A 23,446-nucleotide genomic window follows, 5' to 3' on the forward strand; every position below is an offset into this window, starting at 1 on the left:
AATATCCAGCCAGTGATTTGACCTGCTGTAAGCATACCCAGATCCCTGTCGGCAGTTGGGGTACTAACTGCAGGCTTGGAGAAAGAAGGCTTGGACTTGTTCTTGGTAGGTTACCGCTTATCAGGGTCCCATTAGAAACACCAACTTGATTTCTCCGTCTCCACACCCGCTGCTCGGAACACACAACTCGACAAGGTATTGTCACCGCCTATCATTATCTGTCTAGAGTAAGAAACATCACAGGCCCCAGCATGACGTTGTCGTTGGTGCTGACAAGAGAAGGCTGCGTGCTTGGCAGAAAGGAAGCACCTCTGTCCGCACACGTGCTACAGCACACCACAAACCTTGACCCTGTCATTTCCTTGTCAACAGCCTCCTTGCTTTTGACTTTGCCCCATTGCAAATAGTTGCCTGCATGACAGTCAGAGGCTTGTACCTTGCCAGCTTGCTCGACCTGCCTGCACCTCTGCATTTCACTTCGCAATGGCTTATCCCAGCATCTGACTTGTTACAGGACGCCATATTCCACTAACAATACCGGCTCGCTCGTCACAGCCCCTGTAGATCCAAACAACCTAGTTTCGCTCCCGCTGCCTACAAAACTAAACATAAATCCACCTCAAATTCGTCACACAACACAGGTCTACCACTCACTCATTCACTCACTCTGTCAGTATCGCCACACATACAGATCTGACAAGACCTACTCGTCATGCACGCCAAAACTCTCTTGCTGGCCGCTGGCCTGGCGCAACTTGCGTCTGCCGACTGCCCCTTCGCCGCCAAGCGTGATACCCAGCAGAACTTGTTGCCCCCAAGAGAAATCGCCGAAGACTTTGGACGATGCCGCATCGCCAGTAACCAGGCTGGTGGCGGTACACGAAGCACAGACTTTTGGCCTTGCCAGCTACGCCTCGATGTTCTACGACAGTTCTCGCCACAGTTCAACCCACTAGGCGAGGATTTCGACTACGCCGAAGCTTTCAAGTCTCTGGATTGTGAGTACCAGCACTCAATTCTTCATGAATAAGTTGCTAACAACCTTTAGTCGAGGCTCTCAAGAAGGACATCCACGCTCTTCTTACTGAGTCTCAGGACTGGTGGCCCGCTGACTTCGGTCACTACGGAGGTCTCTTCATCCGTATGGCCTGGCACAGCGCCGGTACTTACCGTGCCATGGACGGCCGCGGTGGTGGCGGAATGGGTCAACAGCGATTCGCTCCCCTCAACAGCTGGCCCGATAACCAGAACCTTGACAAGGCTCGTCGTCTAATTTGTATGTCTCGCTACCCCCACTGAAAACTCACATTCTAACAAACTCAGGGCCCATCAAGCAGAAGTACGGCAACAAGATCTCTTGGGCTGATCTTATGCTCCTTTGTGGTAACATTGCCCTCGAGAGCTCAAACTTCAAGACCCTTGGTTTCGCCGGTGGCCGTCCCGACACCTGGCAAGCCGATGAGTCCATCTACTGGGGTGCCGAGACTACATTCGTCCCCAAGGGTAACGATGTCCGCTACAACGGCAGCACTGACATCTACGAGCGTGCCGACAAGCTCGAGAAGCCTCTTGGTGCTACTCACTTCGGTCTGATCTACGTCAACCCTGAGGGTCCTAACGGTACCCCCGACCCCAAGGCTTCCGCCCTTGATATCCGTGAGGCCTTTGGCCGTATGGGCATGGACGATGAGGAGACCGCTGCTCTTATCATCGGTGGACACACCCTTGGAAAGACTCACGGTGCTGTTCCCGGAAGTAAGTAGATATCGTCTTGAACTCCAACAGAGCATTGACTAATTGTTACGCAGAGAACATTGGCCCTGAGCCTGAGGCTGCTGACCTTGGAGAGATGGGTCTCGGATGGCACAACCGTGTTGGTGAGGGCAACGGCCCCAACCAGCAGACCAGTGGTCTCGAAGTTATCTGGTCCAAGACCCCTACCAAGTGAGTCTAATCGCATACTACTTTCCCTCCACTCATACTAACAAATCTCAGGTGGAGCAACCACTTCCTCGAGAGTCTTCTCGGCAACCAATGGACCCTCGTCAAGTCTCCAGCTGGCGCCCACCAGTGGGAGGCACTCAACGGCACTGTTGACTACCCCGATCCTTTCGTCAAGGGCAAGTTCCGCCGCGCCACCATGCTCACCTCTGATCTCGCCCTCATCAACGACGACTCCTACCACAAGATTTGCAAGCGCTGGCTCAAGAACCCCGAGGAGATGAACGAGGCCTTCGCAAAGGCCTGGTACAAGCTTCTCCACCGTGATCTCGGGACTGCTTCTCGATACCTCGGACCCGATGTCCCTAACGAGAAGTTCATCTGGCAAGATCCCCTCCCTGAGCGCAAGGGAGATGTTATCACCGACGAGGATATTTCTAGCCTCAAGACTGCCATTCTCGGAGCCGACGGTCTCGATGTTTCCAAGCTGGTTTCTACTGCCTGGAAATCCGCTTCTACCTTCCGTGGAACCGACAAGCGTGGTGGTGCCAACGGTGGCCGCATTGCTCTCGAGCCTCAAGTCAACTGGGCCAGCAACAACCCCAAGCAACTCAAGCAGGTCCTGTCTGCTCTCAAGAGCGTCCAGAAGGAGTTCAACGCCAAGTCCGGCTCCAAGCAGGTTTCCCTTGCCGATCTTATTGTTCTCGGCGGTGTTGCCGCTGTTGAGAAGGCTGCCAAGGATGCCGGTCTTAAGGACGTTGTCGTTCCCTTCACCCCTGGCCGTGTCGATGCTACTCAGGAGATGACCGACATCACCCAGTTCAACTACCTCGAGCCCCTCGCCGATGGCTTCACCAACTATGGACACGGAACTGCTCGTGCTCGCACCGAGGAGATTCTTGTCGACCGTGCTGGTCTCCTTACTCTTACCCCACCTGAGATGACCGTCCTCGTCGGAGGTCTCCGTGCTCTCAACGCCAACTTTGACGGCTCATCCAACGGTATCTTGACCGAGAAGAAGGGTCAATTGACCAACGACTTCTTCGTCAACCTTCTGTCCCCTGCCTACAAGTGGTCCAAGAAGGACGAGCGCGGCGAGCTCTGGACTGCCACCGACCGTTCTACCAAGTCCACCAAGTGGACTGCCACACGCGCTGATCTTGTCTTCGGATCTCACGCCGAGCTCCGTGCTATTTCTGAAGTTTACGGTAGCGCTGATGCCAAGGAGAAGTTCGCCAAGGACTTCATTGCTGCTTGGACCAAGGTCATGAACCTTGATCGCTTCGACGTCAAGGTGAGCAAGTAGAGACTTGCATTAATGGTTAGGGAGTCACTTGCCCCTCTTCTGTTTTAGACTTATATATTTTCCCCCTTCATTTTTACATATTGCATTTAGCCTTTTATACTATTTTCGTACAATGAATTAAACCAAGAACATCTGTCTCTAAAACCAAAGTGTTTCCCATCTGTTAGAAGGCGGCTATGCATCAGCTTTGTAAAAGTGATTTTTGTCAGTTTGCGGCTGAAGCGACTAGCTAGCCACGTGATGCAGTTGCCTGATCACATACCTGGCCGTTCGTAAACACCGCATCTTCCTTTTCATCATGAGACACTGCTCAGACAACGAGATATCACATCGCCATGGACAGTATCAACAGCATACCAGATGAGATTTTGAAAGAAATCTTCATTTATGTCACTGATCTGGACTACGACTACATTGACATCTTTCAAGTCCGCCTCGTTAACAAACGGTTCTGCAAGATTGCAACACCACTTCGAGTCCGTCATTGGAGTGATTGTGGCTATTATAGCCCCATCAATACATCCCTTTCACGTACCACGCTTAACCGGTTTGCTTTAGAGCTTCTGCGGCATCCTGAACTTCGTTTGCAAGTTAGAAGCATACAAATCGACTGGTTTCGATCTGATGATGGGAAAGAAACTCCTCGTCATTTGATAAGGCCGGACAACCTAGATCTACTGGCAAAGGCAGCCGAGGAGACCTTGCCAGGTCTTGCCAGATCTACCGACCTGTGTGACCAGATTCGCCAGGGCTCAGATGATGGTATAGCTGTTCTCGTACTGGCTTGGGCAACCAACTTGACCAGCCTGGACTTGACAATTCCATCAGATTCCAGACTAAAGGTCGGCAAAGACTACCTTATGCTTGTCTTGCATTTTGCCAAACAGATTGCGCTGCGATTTGTCTCCGATGGTCCCAAGTCCACTCTACCTTTACCCATGGAGAAGCTGCATACATCGATCTTCCGATACTGGAACTTCGATAGGGAAATACACGTGGCACACCTCTCGCCGTTTCTACATTTCCCGAATCTGAAGAGTCTCGATGCCTTGAGGATCGGTGATAATAGGGGACGAGATCTCAGCTATGTAGCTGGGTCTACGGAGAGCAATTATTCGATGCCGTTACCGGAACGAACTTCATCGCTGGAATCAATTTTCCTTGATGATCCAACACTTTCGAACGCTGGTTTCAGTAGCCTCTTGCACGCTTGCAAAAACCTGAAAGTCTTTGATCTGCAATTTGCTAGCTCAATGGGCACACGGAGTAGCACAATGCTTGCCAGGGCTCTTCGTGAGCACGCGTCATCCCTTGAAGAATTGTCACTCTCTTTACAAGACAACGAGGACAGCCAATGGGTACCGGATTCAGCAGATACAGATGAGTTACCTGAATGTTACAGAGAGCTCAAAAGGCTCAAACGTGCTGGTATCCCCATGAAACACTTGCTACAGAGGGAGGACGAAAATGATCCTACGACAACAAAGTTGAACCCTGATAGACTTCCTGAGTCACTTGAGCATCTCACAATCTTCCACTCAGACCTACGCTTTGTACGGGTACAGTCGGAATCTTTTCCAGAGGTGTTTAAAGGTGCAATTTTGGGCACATTTGAAGCTGATCTCAACGAAGCACTGGTTGGTATACAGACAATACTTGAGGAGACTGGGCCAGGGGGGCGGTTGGAGAAACTCAAGACTGTCGACTTTTCTGATGCATTGTCGGACGATCCCATGGTAGAGGAGATCAGACGAGTAAAAGACTTGGCCAAGGAGCGAGGGGTTGAGTTCATTCTTGGTAAGAGTATTCGGTGAGATAATTTGATCGTTATAGGCAATATGTATTTTGAGATAGATGAAGTTCACATCAATGAAACAAGATTAGTGTCCCAGCGACGAGTGACTGATTCCTGGGCTACCAAACAGATTACTGCGATAATACGACCTTATTCTCAGATCACGCTTAGCCCTTCCTAGTGTGTAGTACCCCTGACCTCCCCAGATATAACCAATCATGTCCTCCTCTGCTTACCTCAATCAAAATTACAAATCCAAACAATGTCAGCTTCAAGTCACTGCTTCATCTTTGTACAACCGTCGCCGTTGCACAATGAACGCCACGACATTGGGATTGGCCGAGCGCGGCTCATCCATCGATGCAGCCTCATATGGCATCTACATTTGTCTCTTCATTTTACCTTTCCTTGTAACCTACGCCTTCACTGTGTTGGGAAACACCGGTTATCGTGATGGCACGGCGGCAAGAGAGCCACCCAAGGTCCCGTACTGGATTCCGTTTGTTGGGAATACAATTGGCTTTGCTTATGATACAGAGCGCTTTTTATTTTCCAGCTTGTGGGTTAAAATCAATCGACTAAGTGTTCCTTCATCTAATATCTATCATAGGCGCAAGTTTGGTAAAGTCCCTCTTCGAATATTTGTAGGCGCAGAGCAAATGTACTTCATTCCCCATGGCCAAACAATTGTCGAACTCTTCAAGTCCTCTCGCTATCTCACTACCAAAACCTTTGGCATAATGACTGTTCGAGATGCATTTGGGCTTCCTCAACCCGATGTGGAGATTTACGCGGGTGACAATTCTGGCGTTGACGTGAAGCCTGCGCCGGGCTGGGAACATGTTGAGCAAGCGAAGCGCTTTCACTTTGTACAACATCGCCAGTTGAACGCTTATCTTTCCGGAAATGCTCTCAACGCTATCATTAGCAAGTTTACAGAGGGTTATTCAGATCAGATTGCTCAGGACACAACGTTTCAAGAGGATGGATGGGTAGAGGTAGATGATCTCTACGGCTGGTTCAAGAATCATCTCCTTCGCGCTACAACGGTGGCACTGTGTGGCGAGAAGTTTCTCGAGCTGTCGCCCGACTTTCTCGAAGACTTTTGGTCATTCGACTATCATCTCCCCAACCTGTTCAGAAGACTACCGCGATGGGTCGTTCCTAAAAGCTACCAAGCTAGAGATCGTCTTCTGGAATGTCTACTCCGTTATCACGAATACGGTCAACAAAATCTTGACTTTACGGATCAAAAGCTACTTGAAAAGGATTGGACGCCGGAATTCGGTGCCAAGATTATGAGCACGAGACAGGAGATGTTCAAGAACATTGGCCTCTCGCCAAGAGGTGGCGCTGCTCTTGATGTGGGTATGATATGGGCGTGAGTACTCTCGGTCCATCAAGTGACGATGTAACTATAACTGTGTCTAGGGTCAATGCCAATGCCATTCCGGCTGCTATGTGGATGCTTCTGGGTATATTGCTCGACAAGAATCTCACTGACAGGGTCATGGCTGAGATGGAACCTTCGTTCCATGAGAAGTCTTTATCTTTCGACAATGACAGGCTTTGCTCTGGACCTCTTCTCAACTCAGTCTATCTCGAAGTCCTTCGTGTTCGCGTTGCCGCGCCAGTGGGTAGATCATCACTCATCCCCAATCTCAAATTCGGTAAATGGCAGATGAAGCAGGATGTTGGCATGCTTTCTACATCCTGGTTCGGTGGCCACGACCCTGACTTTTGGAACACTGGAAGCACACTCCCGGATGGATCGGAAGAGCATCCCGTAGACACGTTCTGGGCAGAGAGGTTCCTCAAATACGAAGACGATCCAACAGGTGGTCCAGTTCGCAACACCAACGTCAAGCCTTCAACGAGGCCTTCCAAGCGCACAGCAGATGACGACCGCAAAGCAAGTGTTTTTACAGAAGGGACACAAGGATATTTCTACCCCTATGGTGGCGGCACAAAGATGTGTCCAGGTCGCTTCTTCGCGAAGCAAAAGCTCATGGCAGGTGTTGCATTGTCTCTGCGAGCTTACGAAATCGAACTCGTTGATCCTGAAGCAGCGGCCAAAGTTGGACCAAACATGGATTATTTCCCTTTTGGTACGATCCCTCCGAAAGGCAAGGTCCCAGCTCGGATCAGAAGACGAAAACTCTGATGGACGTCAGGCGAGAGTTAGGCGGTGTCGAGGTGGAACAATCACGATAATATTATTCTTTGTGGGATACAACATGGAATTTGTTATATTCAGCACTCATTCTTTGTGTTAGCGAAAGTATCTCTTTCGGTCTTTCTGCTTTATTGATGTTACGAGTTGAACGATGGCTTAACTTAATACATTCAACTTGCATTCCGTTCTATTGTCATGGATCAATCACTTTCGTCCTTGTTGTGAGTTTGTTCTAGATGAGGTTGACAGCATAGATGAATGGTCTGGTAGGTGGTTGCATGAGACCCAGTAGTGATTGAAGGATAGATAGATACATTAAATGACCTTCAGTGAGCATGTGGTTCAGGAGCATCCTCATGTTTTTGTGTGATCTCCTTCAAGCCCCTGTTGTTCGTAACCCGCCTGGTTGGCTACCGTGGCGAACCATACAAAATGATCTCAATACCATACAACAGCCTTGTTGGATCCCTCTCGGCAATGCCCGTCTTTGCACCCCTCACAAAAAGCACGCTCGTGCGGCCCCTTAAATTCGTCCCTTCCCCATTTAGGTATGTCCATCTCGACGCCGTTCCATTTCTTGATACGGTACGAGACTCTGTCGATGTACGACTCTTCGTCCAGAGTTGGTTCGCCGAGGCTTTTGCATTTTCTGCAGCGCTGATGGTACACTCGGGCATTGTATCGATCTTGGGAGTATTGACGGATAGTAATGGCGATTTTCTTGCTCGACCAGCCAGTCGTGGTGCAGTTTTGGTTGTTGCATGCGAATCTGCCCATAATGTTTGTGTCATACGACTTTCGGCTTGTTAGGCCGTCATCATTGGGATTGAACGTGAAGTCGAGCTGGACTTCTTCAAGTTTGTCCGCTACTTGATCGTGTAGGTCGGGGTACATCACCCACAAAGGGCCTTCTTTGGATCGTTTACGCTGACGTGGCATTGTTGCGATGCGACAGGTGTGAGATGTTCAGGTTGAGAAATCGTCAGTTTGCGATGTTCAGGAGATAGTACGGATGTCTGTTTTGAGTACCTAGATGTAGAAGGAAGAGAAAAAAAAACTGTCATTCGAGAGAGGGGCAATCCGTTCATATGGGAGACAGGCCAACAACTCAACTGGCACGTCCAAGTAAGTGTTGTCAACACCCACACGCTTGGCTGCTTCAAATTGCCGTTCGTCGTCCAACAGATTGCTTGGAAGTAAGAACGATACGGGGAATAGTTTCAGATAAGATGCTTGTGCTCACAGTTAATGGAGCTTATTGGCAGTGTACTTGTGGTGGTCGGCCTCCTACATCCATTTTCCAACTGCATTTAGCCACGAGCTTTCACAGTGTGTTAACACCCGACGTCAGTGAATCAGTGTCTAAGGCTGGCCTCCCGTTGTATCTTGTTCTTCCAAGATGACTTTATCGTTTTCGTGATGATGATGCAGGAGCACTCAATGAATTAGCCCCAAATTTCAACTTCTATAGGTATAAGATTCATCTTGGGGTTCATTCTCGAAGATGGATATGATCCTTGTCAAATGGCACAGGTGATTGGGTAACAGAAACCTACGTTGATGTTTAAGTCTGGGGGTGCAAAAAAATGAGCAGCCTAAGAAGACTCGTCGAGGTTAGGCGGTATAAACTGACCTTATGATGATTTCGTCTCTTATGTATGTTTCCGTAGGCTTTTAGTACCCGAGACCGTGCTGCCTAGCCCCTCAGGTCCCCGCTGCCGTAAGACCTAGCATCCTAGGCGATACTCAACAGTGGCGGAGTATCCTTCGTAGCGTGTCCTTTTCGTGCGCAAGTCAAGTATAAAACCTCACGACCGCAAGTAGATATAACAAAGCTGAGCCAGGAATCATTCAACTCAACATAAAACAGTCGGCCTCAGCGCAGCGTATTGCATCATGGGCGCTGCTATCTCTCAATTATGGACTCCTCCTATGATCGACATTGGCGTCGTCGGGCTTCCATCAGCTGGCAAGACTGCAATAATCCATAAACTCAGTGGAGGCCAGAAACCAACAGAGCCATTGAACCAAAGTATGCCTTACCTTCGATTATTGGGTCCACTCGATATGCTAACGTTGGAGTAGCTGTTAACACTACACATTTCTCTCAAGGGTCACAACAATACTTCATCTTTGACTACTCCGGAAACGAAAAGGTGAGGGCAATATGGAGAGTGTTCCTATCAAGAAAGAAAGCACTTGTATTTGTCATCGATAGTACAAACAGAGAAAATATGGCGGAAACTAAGGAGGCGTTATGGAACGTATTACGAAACATAATGCTCAATGGTCAGCCTGTTCTGATTCTTGCGAATAAACAAGATCATCCAGTGAGTGTGAAGGAGTAGGAACAGCATCACTAGAGAGTATTGACGTGGGGATAGAAAGCTATGAGTGTACTTGAACTCATTGAGCATCTCGAGATAGACAAGGATCTTGAGGAGAACAAAAACTTCGTTCGTGTTCTTTTTTGTCAATTCCTCGAGTTACCCGCTGACTGCCATCCAATAGCGCATTGTAGCAACGAGTGCTATTACCGGCGAGAATCTTGTCGAAGGTCTTGAGTGGATGCGACAGGTTGTGCGCGCAAATCCGTAGAAGTTTGATGGCCGAAAGGAAGGGCTGAACACAACTTCTTACGAGATGTCCAAGATAACGGCAACAGCAACCGGCTACATGGAATCCGCTGAACTCGCTAAACTGAGATGAATTATTACTATCCTATCGTACAGTATAGTACATCAGCCTTGTCCCATTTCGAAGGTGCCTTTCGTCAATATCCAGGAGTCAAGTTTCGCCTAAACACCATATCGGAACTCGCGGAATTTCTTCTGGTAGTAGTAGGTAGCAAGTCCACCAACTGCACCGAGAATGATAGGAACAGGCGCTCGACCACCAGTCTTGATGATTCTTGGAACGGCGGATCCAGTTAAGAGGACACTGTTTGCCAGGGCAAGCTCAGAACCGTAGTCCTTGTTGTTCTTGAGAAGGTATCCTACCAAGCACATGTCAACCGCAGAATGAGGATTGAATTCTACAGAACTTACCAGCATAGGCATATGAAACTCCCAGTCCGACACCAGCCACGAGAGAAGGAGTAGAGCGCGTGCGCATGTAGCCGGCAGTGCCGCCAGCAGCCACTGTAAGGGAGGAGGGCCAATTAGGACACAGGCTAATTTTGAGTGTCAATTGAGTACTTACAAAGGGCGGCAAGAGTGAAAGAAGGATGCTCAGCCATTTTGAATGTGGTGATATGAGAGAATGAGAGGAATGGGGTGATTCTTTTGGTGGTGACGAGATGCTAACCTCGTTGGCCGAGGCCGAGAATTGGTGGATTCGATCCATGCCGCTGATTAATCGGCAAATTGGCTTATCAGCCCAGCCTTATCGCACGTGATTTGGAAGTGTCATCGTCATCCAGTGTCCTGTCGCAGAGCAGAGCGTTGGATGGAATCGATCATCTGGTGTTAGCCAGCAACGACAAGCAGCTCTTCTAAGCAACACGAACATTATTGTACATGGTGCTATAATAGTTCCCGAGAGTCCGTTCGCACGTCCGTCGGCCTCGCTAATCGAACCGTACCACAGCCCTCGACAAGCCTCTTTCCAGTCCACCTGACGCGCCCGATCCAACGAGTCGAGACGAGAACGAGACAAGACTACGACACAATACAATCAGCGGCGCTTTGCTCGAGGATGTTGTAGCTGATATCCATGGCTTTGGCAGCTGTTCAAGACCCCGTGAATCTGTTGATCACCCCTCCTTAACATTAACTTTCCGCGTCTGTGCGACCCGCTGTGCCGCGTCAACCCAATTAATTCCCTCTCTTTGTGCCTCTACGATCTCATTCTCGTCAGCACGTGTCACAACTCAATCGTACAAGTCAAGATGCGATGCTCATGTGTCTAACGTGAGATTCCTGATTCTCCGCCATCATAAGCTGACTGTATATTCTCGTTCTCTACTACAACTCCGCCTTGCTGTATCATTGCTTCGCCTAGCCCCCAGACCCAAGACCGATCAAGGCACAGCTAAGCCCGGTCTCTCGGGTCCAGATTTCACCGTCCCCCTCCGTTCCCCTCAAGCCCAAGACAAGGCTGCGTAACTATGATTCGTCAGCGACCCTCTTAGCTTTGGAACTAACCCGTCATTGTCCAGCTGTCAAAGGCTGAGCATGGATCCTTTCAGGATTTTCTACCTACTTTGTACATAACAATAGTTGAGGCTTGGTTCAAACGGATATGTCGGCTTATGCGCCATCAACGGTGTGCTGTCGTCATGACTTTAACTACCAAAGTCCCAGTATTAACAAACTCCGCACTACAGTTATAACGTCGACGGTAAGCGTTAAAAAGAATTAGATCCCCGCCGTTGAATGCATGTTCTTGTAGTCCTCTCCATTATACCATAATTGCTCACTTGCTACCAATGGCTATTCACCGTGTCCTGGCTCTTTTGAGCCTCTGGTTAGGCCTCGTTGCAGCCATCCCTTCATCCCACATTTATAAAAGATCCGAGTCTTCTCAACCCTTGCCACCGAGTGAGGATCCATGGTATTCTGCTCCTGACGGTTACGAGGATGAAGAACCGGGTACTGTGCTTCGTCTACGTCCTGCACCTGGAAACCTGACCTCAATCGTCGGCAACTGCTCTGCCATCTACAACATTCTATACCGTACAACGGACAGCCAATACAAAGCCTCATGGGCCGTCACAACGCTCTATGTTCCCAAGCTAGGATCAAACAGTTCTGCTGCTCGCGTGTTCAACCAGAGCGCTGTTATTTCGTACCAGGCACCCTACGACTCGGCTGACGTCGACGCCAGTCCTAGCTACACTGCGTACTCTTCTGGTGGCACTGACCTGTTCAATCTTGCTTTGGGTCTGGGCGTCTTTCTCAACGTGCCTGACTATGAGGGTCCTTTGGCTTCCTTCACTGCTGGTGTCATCTCAGGACACGCAACCCTTGATTCCATTCGCGCTGTTCTTTCTCTGGGCCTTGGTCTCAACACCGAATCTCCTCGTGTTGCACTCTGGGGATACTCCGGAGGCGCATTGGCCAGCGAGTGGGCTTCTGAGCTTGCGGTGCAGTACGCACCCGACCTCCAGGAATCTGTTGTCGGCGCTGCCATTGGCGGCATAACACCCAACATCACTGCTGTGGTAGAGAGCATCTCCGGAAAAGACGCAGCAGGCTTAGGACCCAGTGGTATTATTGGAATTACAAGCCAGTATCCCGAAGTGCAGAAGTATGTCATCTCCAAGCTCAAGACAGAGGGACCTCAGAATAAGACTGGGTTCCTAGCTGTAAAGGGCTTCACCGTTCAGGAAGCCGGCGCCGCGTACGCCGGGGTCAACATCTTTGACTTCTTTAAAGACGGCATGAACTTATTCCGCGATCCAAAGATTCTCAAGGTCATTAACCGTGATGGCATAATGGGTTATCACGGCGTCCCTCAATGGCCCATCTTTGCGTACCAAGCTGTCCATGATGAAATCAGCCCCATCGCCAACACGGACAAGTTGATTGAGCGATACTGCGCCGTCGGAGCCAACATCTTGTACCAGCGGAACTCGGTTGGATCACACTCTGAGGAATTTTATCTCAGCGCTGCTCCCGCTATTCAGTGGCTGGCAGCTGTTCTGACAGGCCAGTATGCAAGCGTGTATAAGACTGAGGGATGCACAATCCAGAACGTAACGAGAAACAGCACTGCAATTCCTTTGAAGAAGAGGAATGCGCCAAACGGCGTGTTTAACTTGTGGTAGTCTATTATTGTTTTTCCACTAATACTTTGGATCTGATTGTTGGCCGTTAGTGTCTATAATTTTGTATAGTTATATTTATATAGTTTATTCTATACATATAATGTTAACTCAGTCTTTTTAACATGATGTTAGTATGCACATATAGTAGTACATATACATACTGCGCTCACGTAGAGCAGGTAAGCGAGAGTTACAGTTAAACATGGAGACTCTCACATGATCATAAGACAGAGTGACAGTGTCCAATTTAAGCAATAACAACTGGCAAAGCTTCTAGATAAGTCTATCCTCACCACTGGCCCTAGCAGGTTGAAACGTTGCTTGAGCTTCGATGTATAAGTGAACTGGAGGTTTGACGTCACTAACACAAACTATCCTACTGATCCTGTATTTTATGCCGCCAGCGGTTAATTGATAGTTGAAGCCATCACCTCCAGTAGTAGAAAGTAACACCAACCAAAACCGCAATGATAGGGCTGATGAGTTTCAATGCATCAATAGTCATCTTACGATGATTCTCCTTCACCCTTGCACTGTGATCAGCCCGATCATTCACCCTAGGAAATGGCACGTCTGGAACGTCCTTTCCCAAGAACTCACACAGCGGTTCCCATCCATCTCCAATATTGTAGTCCAGCCGTCTTCCGCTCTCCAAAGGAACAGCCTCGCGAACCTTGCGGTAATACTCCTCATACACATCCCTTGCTCTTACTTCGACAGATTCGAGCGAGTACTCATCAGCACCGAAGAAACCTGCGTGTATTTTCTTCATGGCGTACCCGGCGCGAAAGCGTATGATGTACCTCACAACAAACTGTTGAAGGGCAGTGACTCTGTAGAGAGTATCCAAACACTCTGATTTAAATGATGGCCACCAACTCTCGTACTGTCTTTGAACAACGACAACCTTGGCATCGGGATACGCTTTGATAAGCTCTGGTACAAAGGCGGACGCGATATCAGTGGCAACATCGTATTCTCCCCAAAGACTCTGCCAATCATCTCTGGTGAACGGTGGCCGAGGTGCCGCGCTTCCATCAGTGCTCTTATAGGTGTAGTCTGGAAGCTGGGCAAGGTGAGGGAATGTTGCTTCAGCCGCTTGCTCAATACCAGACCAAGGGACAGCCCACACATCGTCAAGAGCGTGGTGGGCTTTGTAACCCAGGATACGGTATGCCTCTGTCATGGACTTGGTAGCTGTGCGGAATAAACCGGCGTGAATGATTTTCATGCCATCATCTTGGTCATTGGATGGCGTGGTCTTGAGTTGCTGTTCTGATGCCATTGTCTTGGTTGCTGAGGGTGATGGCTCGGGGTAGTGTCGCGAAGAGAAGCTCCTGGGATCTGGCGGTATTTATCTGCACCTGTAACGATGCAGCCTGACATAAGCGTTGTAAGCACTATAACGATATTATCACCCGCTAAGTCTCGATTGGATGCAATTGTAAGACATAAGCGCCAGCATAAAATAGCCTGCACAGGGTGTCGCAGTCACGTTTCACATGTTATGCAATCAAAGAATAACACCTTACAAGATCCTTACCACAATGTTGGTTCTAGCTGTCTTGGCAGTGGAAAGCAGAATAACCTCAGAGATAAGATGTAAAAAATACAAACAATCTCCAAGCTCTTATTAAATAGCATGTACTGACTGGCTATTTTGTTTGTGCTTCAACTGCCGACTTCCCTGTTATCCTGAGATCCTTTTGTCCAATGGTCCCGGCATATCGTTCCCTAACTCCAATTGTGCGACTGCAACTTCATGGAAATACGAATGCTGCTTTGACATTGCCTGAGCCCTCAGAGACTCGACGTTGCCCGCGCTCTCAACCTAGCACCATACTTCCACAACATAATCGGTGCAGCGATTTCCAGAGCCAACTCCACCAAAGCCATAGCACTATTTCCCCATCCATATCCTAGGGAAGCATACATCTGAGGCGTAAACAACGGGAACAGAAATGCTGCCAAACTGCGGGGAAACTGCTGTGCCGCGATGGCACTGGACGTGTGGTCTGGATACGAGTCCATGAGATATGCTTGCAGCGGCATCCCTGCACTTTGCATCCCGAACGTTGTGATACACATGGCAACGTCAACCCAAGCCCAGTGGACACGATATTCAGCGCACCAGCCATAGACAACAAAGCCGACTGGTGCCACAAAAGCAAACATCAGCATCAATGGTATTCTGTGCTCTGGGACATGTTGACCACCGGCGCGACGCTCCATTCTGTGGAACCAATAGTCCATTAGCGGTGCACAGAGCTGTGATGCCAGAAGTTCTCCGACGGCGCATGCAATGTAGTGTAAGCCACTGATCTCAACAGATTGTCCGTAGTGCTGAGCCCAGAGCTCTGCAAAGCTGGACAAGACAATGTAGAGAAGGCCATAGCCAAGGGCTGAGATGACAGCTGCGACTTGGATGATGGGATGAAACACCAGTAGGCGCAGAGGACGAGTCATAGCTTGAACAAGAACCTTAGTCAACGGCATCTCCTCTTGAGTGCGCTCTTCATATGTGTAGTATGGCTCGCCAGTCTCTTCGCGTAACCGCTGAGCTCTTTGCTTCAAAATCGCTGGTGCATATGTTTCTTGAAAGGTAGTGAACGAAAGAGCGGCCATGGCCACTTGAAACAAAGAGGTCGACCAGAACATCCATCTCCATGTGACTCTGTAGGTCATGAATCCTCCAATGATTGGGCCTATCTAAAGAATTAGCGATTTGTAGTTATAAAGACGAGACCAATGAGTGATGCTTACCGACTGCAGCACCCACCAAAGGAATAACCATATACCAACCCAGTGACTTTCCACGCTGATCTGGGCGCCAAATATCACCTAGAACGCCTCCCCCAAGGGAGTAAACAGCACTCGCTCCGAATCCAGCAAGGAATCTCGCGCCAATCAGCAACTCTTTGGTATTTGCAAAGCCGCATGCAACATTCCAGACAAGAAACCAGATATTAGATACGTGCAGAATGGTCTTGCGTCCGTAAACCTCGGACAAAGGCCCAATGACAAGGGGACCAAAGGCAGTTGCCAAGAGGTAGATACTCAACGCCATGACCGACTGTGTCGCTGTCATGTCCAGGTCGTTCGCGATGACAGACAATGCAGGAGCCATGACTGTTGATACGAGGATGCGGTTGAACCCAGTCACCGAGAGGACATTTGTGACAGCCCATTTACGCCGCTCAGGCCAGTTCTTGGGGTTATCACTGTCGAGGTCATTGAAAGCGACCAGATACGGGTCTGGACGAGTTGCTCTGATATTGGCGAGTTCAGTATCGAACACAGGTTCGAGAGGGTTCTGCTTTATGTCGACCATTTTGCTGTAGATTGATTGATAAGACCATCTAGATAATGTTAAGATCTCCCGTCTTTCAAACACTATATATACCCCGCAGATGACAGGCAGCAGCCGGAGACCGTCGCTCCTATGGTCAAGCAATGCGGAGCTATCGGTCACGATATTAGGCTGCTTATCAGATGTAATTCTACTTATCAGATCGGCAAACTAGAGCGGTATGTAGAATAAGCAGCGAGAAAGCGTAATCTGACGAATTGGCTGGCCCTTGCATGGTATGTGAATGACTCACTAAGCCATTGTATTTGAGACGAAGGATCGGGAAAAGGCAAAAGGACCCAAGCTACCCAGCCCCATGCATGTAAGAAACGGGTGAATTTCACCGCTCTTATCGATGTCGACAATTGACTTTCATTCACAGGGCCAAAAGCATAATAGACTATGTAGGTTGCTATTGGTTAACCTCGGTTTATTTTCTCAAAAGCACTCATAATTATGGACAATGCGTCTAACAAGGACAATGGCAATCTATTATAGCAGGCTCACAATTTGGCTCGAGGAACACCAGAAAGCTCTTGACTCTCACTGCTCCTCCATACAGCTGCCGCCTTTGCCTTTCCACCCTTCCACTGCCACTTTCGCTGCTCCTGCCTCTCATCAACAAGCAACTTATGCACAAACTGCCCAAAGATAGGCATCATCTTGAATCCATGTCCACTATCTCCACTCAGGACAACCAGAGTGGCGTTTGTATCCGGGACGTAGTCGATGATGAAATCAGAGTCATCCGTGTCAGCGAACCAGCAAAGATGCTGGTCGATCAAAGGTCGGTCTGCGAGTTGAGGAAACACTTCTCTCAGAAGCTGGCGGATGTATGTTTCGTCTTCGAGAGGCATGAATTGTGATTCAGACAACTCGGGGAATGGAATTGAGAGACCGTCTTTGGTGAAGGAGTAGTTGGTATAAGCACCTCCCATGTGGCAAAACTTGAGTTTCTTGGTTGTGAGATCAGGTTCAAAGAAGAATGCCATGTCTCGCACATTCGTGACGGGAATTCCTTTGAGATCGGCTGCTTCTTCGTCTGTAAGTTGAATGTGCGCAACGCCCCATGCTCGACCAGTCATTTGCTTCCCGACTCGAGGCAAAAGGTTGGCAGCGTCAGCGCCCAAGGCGACGATAGTCTTATCAGCAGTATGAATGCTTCCTCCACGAGTCCTAGCTCCGATACACCTTGTGCCCTCGCGACTTGATGCATACAGCAAAGAGTCAACTTCGCCATCCTTCTTTCCCAGATGGAACTTCACGCCAAGTTTGACGCACTGCTCATAAACAGCTCTCAAAGCATTAGCAGAGTGACCATAACCGGCAAGCTTGTTGTGATAGCCCTTGAAACCAGTAAGAGGGCCTGTAAATTTGGGAACGAGCTTCTTGATCTCTTGACTGCTGTTGACACGGGTGGTTTGGCCATTGAAAGCATGATTCTTCTGGAGAGACTGGAAGTAGCTTTCCACTGCACCCTTTGTGTTTTGTGCAGCTTTGCCTGATGTCACGTTCAAGAAACCTGTTTGGTGGTAATGGGGTGCGTAAAGAGGATCTGATTGCCATTTACGAATAGCGTCCTGTCGATCATTAACCTTGAATCTTCACGCAAAGGATCAATATGTTACGTACAAGAGCCAATTGAGTGTAGAAGTCATCGGCATACTCGGCACGGATGACTTTGTTAAGATCATAAGCTGCTGAGAACCGACTCGGCACATCAACGTCCTTTTCGAGTATTGTGATGTTGTTGTAGCCCTTTTGTGCAAGCTCAAAAGCCGTGGCCAAGCCGAAGCAGCCGCCTCCGAGAATGAGGATGGATTGATGTGTGTTGTCTTCTGACATTATGCTTGAGGTGGTTGAGATGGTCTATAAGTTCCAAGATGATAGTAATGGAATATGGAAAGAAGAACAGAGTAAGGAACAGCGGTGAAATCAGGTTAGAAATACCTACATGTTGACTCTTGGGTTGCCCTGGCTGGTTAGAGATAATAGCCACCTCGGATCCCTATCCGATATCGCGATACCAGAAGATATGATGCCCATGTTCTGGTTGGACCATATGAAAAGAGTTCACAGCGTCTCCTCACGAGGACCACAAAATGAGCTAGCGTAGCCGACAGAAGCTTTCAGTGGCTCTTAGATATGGACAACGTACTGTTCCCCGCTCATCGGTCTGTACCCCGGATTCGGCCATGGTCAGGCGGACAATTCTTGGGAAACACAGATGATACACATATTCAGTTATGGCGGTGAAAATGAATGAGGCCTTCCGGTCACGGCATGAGATGATGTTTAATATGGGGCACGAGTAAGGTGTATGATTCTTCGAAGAGAAGAGCTCTTCAACGACGGTTTCAGTGCCGATGACTGATCGTACCATTTAACGTCACCAACGGATACCGTCCCGGACAGTGCACGAACCATCTCCACACCGTTGGAGCATATGGCAACCTGGAGAGTATCATGCTGTGACTAACGACCCATTAATGATCTTTACATAGGCATCGTAACGTAGCCGGAATAAGGAATACCAATTCACCTCTTCAATCCCCTCTCCCACCTAGGCAGACACAATCCCATACCTCAGAAGCCCCATGCAAGCACCAAGAAGAATTGCCAGAGGCACTGGAACTTTAAAGTACCGCGCTCCAACAAAAGACGTCGCTGTGACAACAACCCACCATGGGTCATCGGCCAGACTCTTCCCCGATTGGAACCCCTCATCGATGTATCCAACTTGCCAGATTCTATACACAGCTGTATATATGAGTCCCACAGCGCCTGCATTCACTCCCCGCAGGGCAGACCTGACCCAGGGTCTGCTTCTCAGAACCTCCCAGATCCCCATTGTCCCGTGCACAAGAACCATTCCTGGGACGAAGATGCCAAGGTACGCTATCAAAGCACCCGCAATGGCTGGGTAGCCACCGTGAACGGCTGTGAGACCACCGAGAAATACGGCAAAGTTGAAGTTTGGACCGGGGAATGCTTGAGCGATGGCGAGGCCAATTAGAAAGTCGCGGGGACTGACCCATCCTTCGGCTACCACGTATTCTCGGAGGAGGGGAATCACCACGGGACCACCACCAAAGATGATGGTCCCAGCAAGGTAGAGATTAGCAAAGAGCTTGTATAGTAGAGGGGCGTCAGGTAGGGTTCCTCGCAGGGAAACAACGGCGATAAAGGTGATCAAGAAGGCGACAATGATTACTGCTCCGGATCTCCACGAGAAACCAAGCTGATACTCTTGCGGGACGACACGTGGTTCAGATTCTCTCGCCTCGGTGGCATCATGCTCGCGGAGGTTTATAGCATCGCCGCTGCCCGTTCCGTTCTCAGCGCCTTGGACATTCTCTGTCTTAGCAACTCTTCCTCGTCTGGCCCTTAGGTAAGCATTCCTAACACCTCGTGCAGGACGATGTAGCCATTTGTAGTCATAGATGACCGTACCGCAGCCACCTGCAACGATAAGTACAGGAAAATACCACAGCGCGTTGTACAACATTCCAGCCATGGCAGTCAGAGACAGAATAAGTCTGGTGGTCTGATCAGTGATGGCTTTACCAGAAAGCTCGACAGCCGCCAGAGCGATTATGCCAACAGTTGCAGCATTCAGACCAGAGAGAAGAGCGTATACTGCGCGAGGGAGAGTGTCGCCGATGTTGGACACACCGACTGAAAAGCCGAACATGCCCAAGCAGCCAGGTAAACTGTGAAGGACGATTATCAGATGTGTTATCTCATGGATATGGGTTCTTGGACTTACCTCCAGATCAAGAAAGCCAGGACAGCTTGTAAAAATCCACCGTGTATGAGATTGATGCAATACAGCATCTTGGTGCTTCCAGGACCAGATAGAGCTTGCGAGACGCTGAAGAGTTCTTGATACTGAACACTGTTAGCTTATGTGTCTCGGGGTTCCGGAAAGTGCTCACGATTTGTTCATCTATCCATTTCAACTTATTGACAAATTTGTCGTGAAACTTGGGGTTGTCAATTTTGTTATTCAGATTGATATGGGCATTGCTTGACTCACGATCTTAAAGTGAACAGGAGGTCCGCCAAATGAAGTGAAGCCAAGATGCCAATTGACTTGGAGAGTCTGCAGACTATCATCTGCAGCTCTGCGCATGTCTTGTTCCCAGCCTCCGATCGCCATGGTGTATATATCGAGCAAACAACTCTGAACTACCTGTTCAACAAAGGAATGAAGATAATTTATTGCTGAAGACTTCATTTTAAACATCGCTTTTAACTGCGCACGTCATTGTGCCTAGACCTTTTTGATCGCTTGGCTAAGCGATGACTAGCCAATCATGATGAGGGGATGTCAGGAACATCCAGGGCACAAAATGCCCTGAGTAAGGTTGTTTATTAGCGGATAAATCATCCTTGAACTGTGAAGCTCATCTGTAAATCGCTAAGTAACTTGGTAGCCAATGTCAACGGACTAGCCCAACACGTGCGACACTAACATGTAATTATTCCTTGGCATTATTGTCCAATATCTAACCATCCACGGTGGTGCTAGACAATACAGGAGCCAGACAAATAAACTGAACATTAACGCGCGGCGTGACTCACTTCAACCCCTATGCTACAGCAAGGGTCTCTGGATGAACCGGCGCCAAGGATGTCCAAAATCGGACGCAGATAAATGTCATGAAAAAATAATTGCTGAGCTCAAGCTATGGTTCATAAGATAAGAAGTAAATACATCACCAAAGACCGTATCCAGTACTGGCCAGTTCCAACTTTGATCATCGACTAGTTCGCCGCAACGAGAACCTCAGGTTCGCCGTTGGTGTAGCTGACACAAAGTTGGCCGCTGCCGTCAGACTTGACAGTACCCTGGCCTAGCACTCTCTCCCAAGTTTTGTTGTTCGCGCCAGTGTTGAAACAGTATTGTCCAGAGAATCCCTGTCCTCGGTTCATGGTCACCACGATCAGATCGTTATTAGCACGGCTCCAGATGAGTGCGCTGTCATTGGACTTGAGGAACTTCTGATCATTTCCTGCGAGACCACCAACGGCAGAGCGGGCCTTTCCGAGCTTGGAGATGGTCTGGTAAAGGTCTGAGTCTGTCTTGAAGCTGCTGCGCCAGAGATCCTCGCGGTTGGCGGGGTCGTTGCCTCCAGCGTAACCCTGCTCGGTACCATAGTAGACAATGGGAATACCGCGAGAGAGGATAACATAGGCAAGGGCATTCTTGAGGAGGGCCTTGTCGTTCTTCTGGCTCAACCATCGAGGATTATCGTGGTTGTCAATAAACGTTCCGAGAACCGTGGGATCATCGAACTTTTGGCTGATCTCGTTGTACATGTCGACCACGGCAGATGGGTCACCCTTTTGCTGATAGAAGCGGTTCATGGGGTAGTAAATGGCGTAGTTCAACAGACCAGGCATGACCTTTGAGTAGCCAGCGAGGTAATCCGGGCTTCCATCCCAGACTTCGCCAATGGCATAGACACCGGCCGCCTTCTGGAAATCAGGCCAGAAGCTCTTCTCAACGTGCTTAACGGTATCGATGCGGATACCATCGAAGCTGTATTCAGTAACAAGCCATGAGATCCAGTCGTTGAGGACCTTCTTGACTGTTTCACTGCCAGTGTTGAGATCAGGAAGGTCAGCAATCTCACACTGCTCGATGCTGTTCTGGTTGTTGTAGTCGATCGCGCAAGGAGAGTGGTAAGAGCTCTGTTGGTTGAGCGGCTCAGGTCTGTGGTCTTGGATCCCTTTACCCATGTGGTTTGCTACCACGTCGGCCATGACGTAGATGTTCTGGGGCGGTCAGTAAATATCTGATATCCTATTGGGATCATATCTCCTTACCTTGCTGTGAGCAGTCTTGACCAAACTCTTCAAGTCGTCCTTGGTTCCATACTTCGCGTTCACCTCGTACAGATCCTTAGCCCAGTATCCGTGGTATCCACCATCCGTGTCTATCAGAAAAGATTAGCCATCGTTCATACAGATACAATATCAAGATGCTCACTCTCAACAACAGGAGTGATCCAGATAGCGTCGAAGCCCATGCCCTTGATGTAGTCCAGCTTGGCCTCAAGACCCTTAAAGGTGCCACCGCAATAATTTCCGAGATTGCTACAGGCATTGCCACCGCTATCACTATCACTGCGTGCAACACGATCTGTGAGGGCAAAGTAAATGTTTCGCGACTTCCAGGCGTTTGCATCAGCTGCGCTCGCGAATGGGCTGATGGAAGCCACCAGGGCGGCAAGTTGAAGAAGCTTCATGGTCAACAGAAGGGATAAAGAGATGAGGGTTGAATGAAAGTGTGAGACCGTTGGATGATGATGATGTGAGTAGAAGGCGGCGGGACCAAGCTCTTTTTATGTCAAGTGGTGATATATCTATCTCCGTCCAAGACAGGATCGTCTGGGCTGTTTCGAGTACGCTGCGAAGGATTTGATTGCAGTGCCGAGCATTGTTCAGAGGATGACAGTGAAGGATTCAAACTAGTTCTAGAACTCGGACACCCACTGATGGAAAGCCCCGATTCGCATGATGGATGCCCTGTTTTGCGGGGTCATACTCATTAAAATCTGGGGCACGAGCGTTACAAGTTTCAGTGGTGATCATGGACAGGGATCAGCCAGATGACCTCAGCCCACTCGATGCTGCTCTACTACATCGGCCCGAAACAGATCTGGTCTAGTATCACTAAACAGCGGAGCCTCCGCACGTGTGTGTTTCCTCTTCATCTCGGCTTATGATCAGATCTTTTGGTGCACAATGACTAGGAAATAGCATGGGATTGAGACTGGAGCCCTGGTTTCACTGGCTCTCTGACCTTCTGACCTACCTTTTTGGGCGGCGGAGGTCTTGAACCATACATTCTATTCTGGACCGAATGGGTAAGTCTTCGCATGAACCCATCGTATACCTGGATTTGACGCTATTTTGGAGGTTGTCAGGATGAATAGGCAGAACGTAGTCACTTTTGAATTCGGGCCGCCCCCGCATGTGTGGGTGGACTGGTGTTGCACTTGGGACACTGTTTATTACACGCATTCTGAACCGCTAATCTAAGGCCTCTCATCTAAGTCCTGTATGTCTAGTGAAATCTCTTTGGGTCATAAGTTCAG

The 23,446-nt window shown here is 49.1% G+C and overlaps 13 protein-coding genes across 13 annotated transcripts; 6 read left to right on the forward strand and 7 right to left on the reverse strand.

The window, feature by feature from the left end:
- Positions 1–712: 712 nt before the first annotated feature.
- FGSG_12369 (peroxidase/catalase 2) lies at positions 713–3,383 on the forward strand (the record flags this gene model as incomplete). The annotated part of the gene is made up of 5 exons (XM_011323527.1): positions 713–998; positions 1,049–1,276; positions 1,324–1,755; positions 1,809–1,944; positions 1,996–3,383. The coding sequence occupies 5 exons, from the start codon at positions 713–715 to the stop codon at positions 3,245–3,247; spliced, it is 2,334 nt and encodes a 777-aa protein (XP_011321829.1). The 3' UTR covers positions 3,248–3,383.
- A 199-nt stretch (positions 3,384–3,582) lies between these two features.
- Positions 3,583–5,061, forward strand: FGSG_12370 (uncharacterized protein; the record flags this gene model as incomplete). The annotated part of the gene is made up of 1 exon (XM_011323528.1): positions 3,583–5,061. One exon carries the CDS (start codon positions 3,583–3,585, stop codon positions 5,059–5,061), a length of 1,479 nt encoding a protein of 492 aa, XP_011321830.1.
- Positions 5,062–5,356: 295 nt separating this feature from the next.
- Positions 5,357–6,427, forward strand: FGSG_12371 (uncharacterized protein; the record flags this gene model as incomplete). Its single annotated transcript, XM_011323529.1, has 2 exons — positions 5,357–5,541; positions 5,653–6,427. The coding sequence occupies 2 exons, from the start codon at positions 5,357–5,359 to the stop codon at positions 6,425–6,427; spliced, it is 960 nt and encodes a 319-aa protein (XP_011321831.1).
- Positions 6,428–6,723: 296 nt separating this feature from the next.
- On the forward strand, positions 6,724–7,206 carry FGSG_12372 (uncharacterized protein; the record flags this gene model as incomplete). Its single annotated transcript, XM_011323530.1, has 1 exon — positions 6,724–7,206. One exon carries the CDS (start codon positions 6,724–6,726, stop codon positions 7,204–7,206), a length of 483 nt encoding a protein of 160 aa, XP_011321832.1.
- A 338-nt stretch (positions 7,207–7,544) lies between these two features.
- On the reverse strand, positions 7,545–8,157 carry FGSG_03849 (uncharacterized protein; the record flags this gene model as incomplete). The annotated part of the gene is made up of 2 exons (XM_011323531.1): positions 7,545–7,628; positions 7,669–8,157. The coding sequence occupies 2 exons, from the start codon at positions 8,155–8,157 to the stop codon at positions 7,545–7,547; spliced, it is 573 nt and encodes a 190-aa protein (XP_011321833.1).
- Positions 8,158–9,114: 957 nt separating this feature from the next.
- FGSG_03848 (uncharacterized protein) lies at positions 9,115–9,816 on the forward strand (the record flags this gene model as incomplete). Its single annotated transcript, XM_011323532.1, has 4 exons — positions 9,115–9,250; positions 9,331–9,374; positions 9,633–9,674; positions 9,730–9,816. 4 exons carry the CDS (start codon positions 9,115–9,117, stop codon positions 9,814–9,816), a joined length of 309 nt encoding a protein of 102 aa, XP_011321834.1.
- Positions 9,817–9,905: 89 nt separating this feature from the next.
- Positions 9,906–10,490, reverse strand: FGSG_03847 (uncharacterized protein). Its single transcript, XM_011323533.1, has 3 exons — positions 10,420–10,490; positions 10,266–10,358; positions 9,906–10,213 (listed from the first exon to the last, which is right to left on the reverse strand). The coding sequence occupies exons 1-3, from the start codon at positions 10,454–10,456 to the stop codon at positions 10,017–10,019; spliced, it is 327 nt and encodes a 108-aa protein (XP_011321835.1). The 5' UTR covers positions 10,457–10,490; the 3' UTR covers positions 9,906–10,016.
- A 1,157-nt stretch (positions 10,491–11,647) lies between these two features.
- On the forward strand, positions 11,648–12,988 carry FGSG_03846 (uncharacterized protein; the record flags this gene model as incomplete). The annotated part of the gene is made up of 1 exon (XM_011323534.1): positions 11,648–12,988. One exon carries the CDS (start codon positions 11,648–11,650, stop codon positions 12,986–12,988), a length of 1,341 nt encoding a protein of 446 aa, XP_011321836.1.
- Positions 12,989–13,415: 427 nt separating this feature from the next.
- FGSG_03845 (uncharacterized protein) lies at positions 13,416–14,273 on the reverse strand (the record flags this gene model as incomplete). The annotated part of the gene is made up of 2 exons (XM_011323535.1): positions 13,416–13,821; positions 13,876–14,273. 2 exons carry the CDS (start codon positions 14,271–14,273, stop codon positions 13,416–13,418), a joined length of 804 nt encoding a protein of 267 aa, XP_011321837.1.
- A 515-nt stretch (positions 14,274–14,788) lies between these two features.
- On the reverse strand, positions 14,789–16,319 carry FGSG_03844 (uncharacterized protein; the record flags this gene model as incomplete). Its single annotated transcript, XM_011323536.1, has 2 exons — positions 14,789–15,693; positions 15,752–16,319. The coding sequence occupies 2 exons, from the start codon at positions 16,317–16,319 to the stop codon at positions 14,789–14,791; spliced, it is 1,473 nt and encodes a 490-aa protein (XP_011321838.1).
- A 521-nt stretch (positions 16,320–16,840) lies between these two features.
- Positions 16,841–18,182, reverse strand: FGSG_12373 (uncharacterized protein; the record flags this gene model as incomplete). Its single annotated transcript, XM_011323537.1, has 2 exons — positions 16,841–17,917; positions 17,970–18,182. 2 exons carry the CDS (start codon positions 18,180–18,182, stop codon positions 16,841–16,843), a joined length of 1,290 nt encoding a protein of 429 aa, XP_011321839.1.
- A 718-nt stretch (positions 18,183–18,900) lies between these two features.
- On the reverse strand, positions 18,901–20,499 carry FGSG_12374 (uncharacterized protein; the record flags this gene model as incomplete). The annotated part of the gene is made up of 3 exons (XM_011323538.1): positions 18,901–20,050; positions 20,107–20,228; positions 20,377–20,499. 3 exons carry the CDS (start codon positions 20,497–20,499, stop codon positions 18,901–18,903), a joined length of 1,395 nt encoding a protein of 464 aa, XP_011321840.1.
- Positions 20,500–21,107: 608 nt separating this feature from the next.
- FGSG_03842 (uncharacterized protein) lies at positions 21,108–22,594 on the reverse strand (the record flags this gene model as incomplete). Its single annotated transcript, XM_011323539.1, has 3 exons — positions 21,108–22,121; positions 22,173–22,282; positions 22,336–22,594. The coding sequence occupies 3 exons, from the start codon at positions 22,592–22,594 to the stop codon at positions 21,108–21,110; spliced, it is 1,383 nt and encodes a 460-aa protein (XP_011321841.1).
- Between the last annotated feature and the right edge of the window lie 852 nt (positions 22,595–23,446).

Source organism: Fusarium graminearum, chromosome 2 (assembly GCF_000240135.3).
Source record: "Fusarium graminearum PH-1 chromosome 2, whole genome shotgun sequence".
Lineage (NCBI taxonomy): Eukaryota > Fungi > Ascomycota > Sordariomycetes > Hypocreales > Nectriaceae > Fusarium > Fusarium graminearum.

What these genes read in the sequence shown, in the direction of transcription:
- FGSG_03847 (XM_011323533.1), bottom strand. Translation starts at nt 10,456, where the DNA reads ATGGCTGAGCATCCTTCTTTCACTCTTGCCGCCCTTT. An exon ending in TTTCACTCTTGCCGCCCTTT is followed by an intron (nt 10,359 to 10,419) that starts GTAAGTACTCAA and finishes CCTCCCTTACAG; the next exon opens with TGGCTGCTGGCGGCACTGCC. An exon ending in AGTTTCATATGCCTATGCTG is followed by an intron (nt 10,214 to 10,265) that starts GTAAGTTCTGTA and finishes TGTGCTTGGTAG; the next exon opens with GATACCTTCTCAAGAACAAC.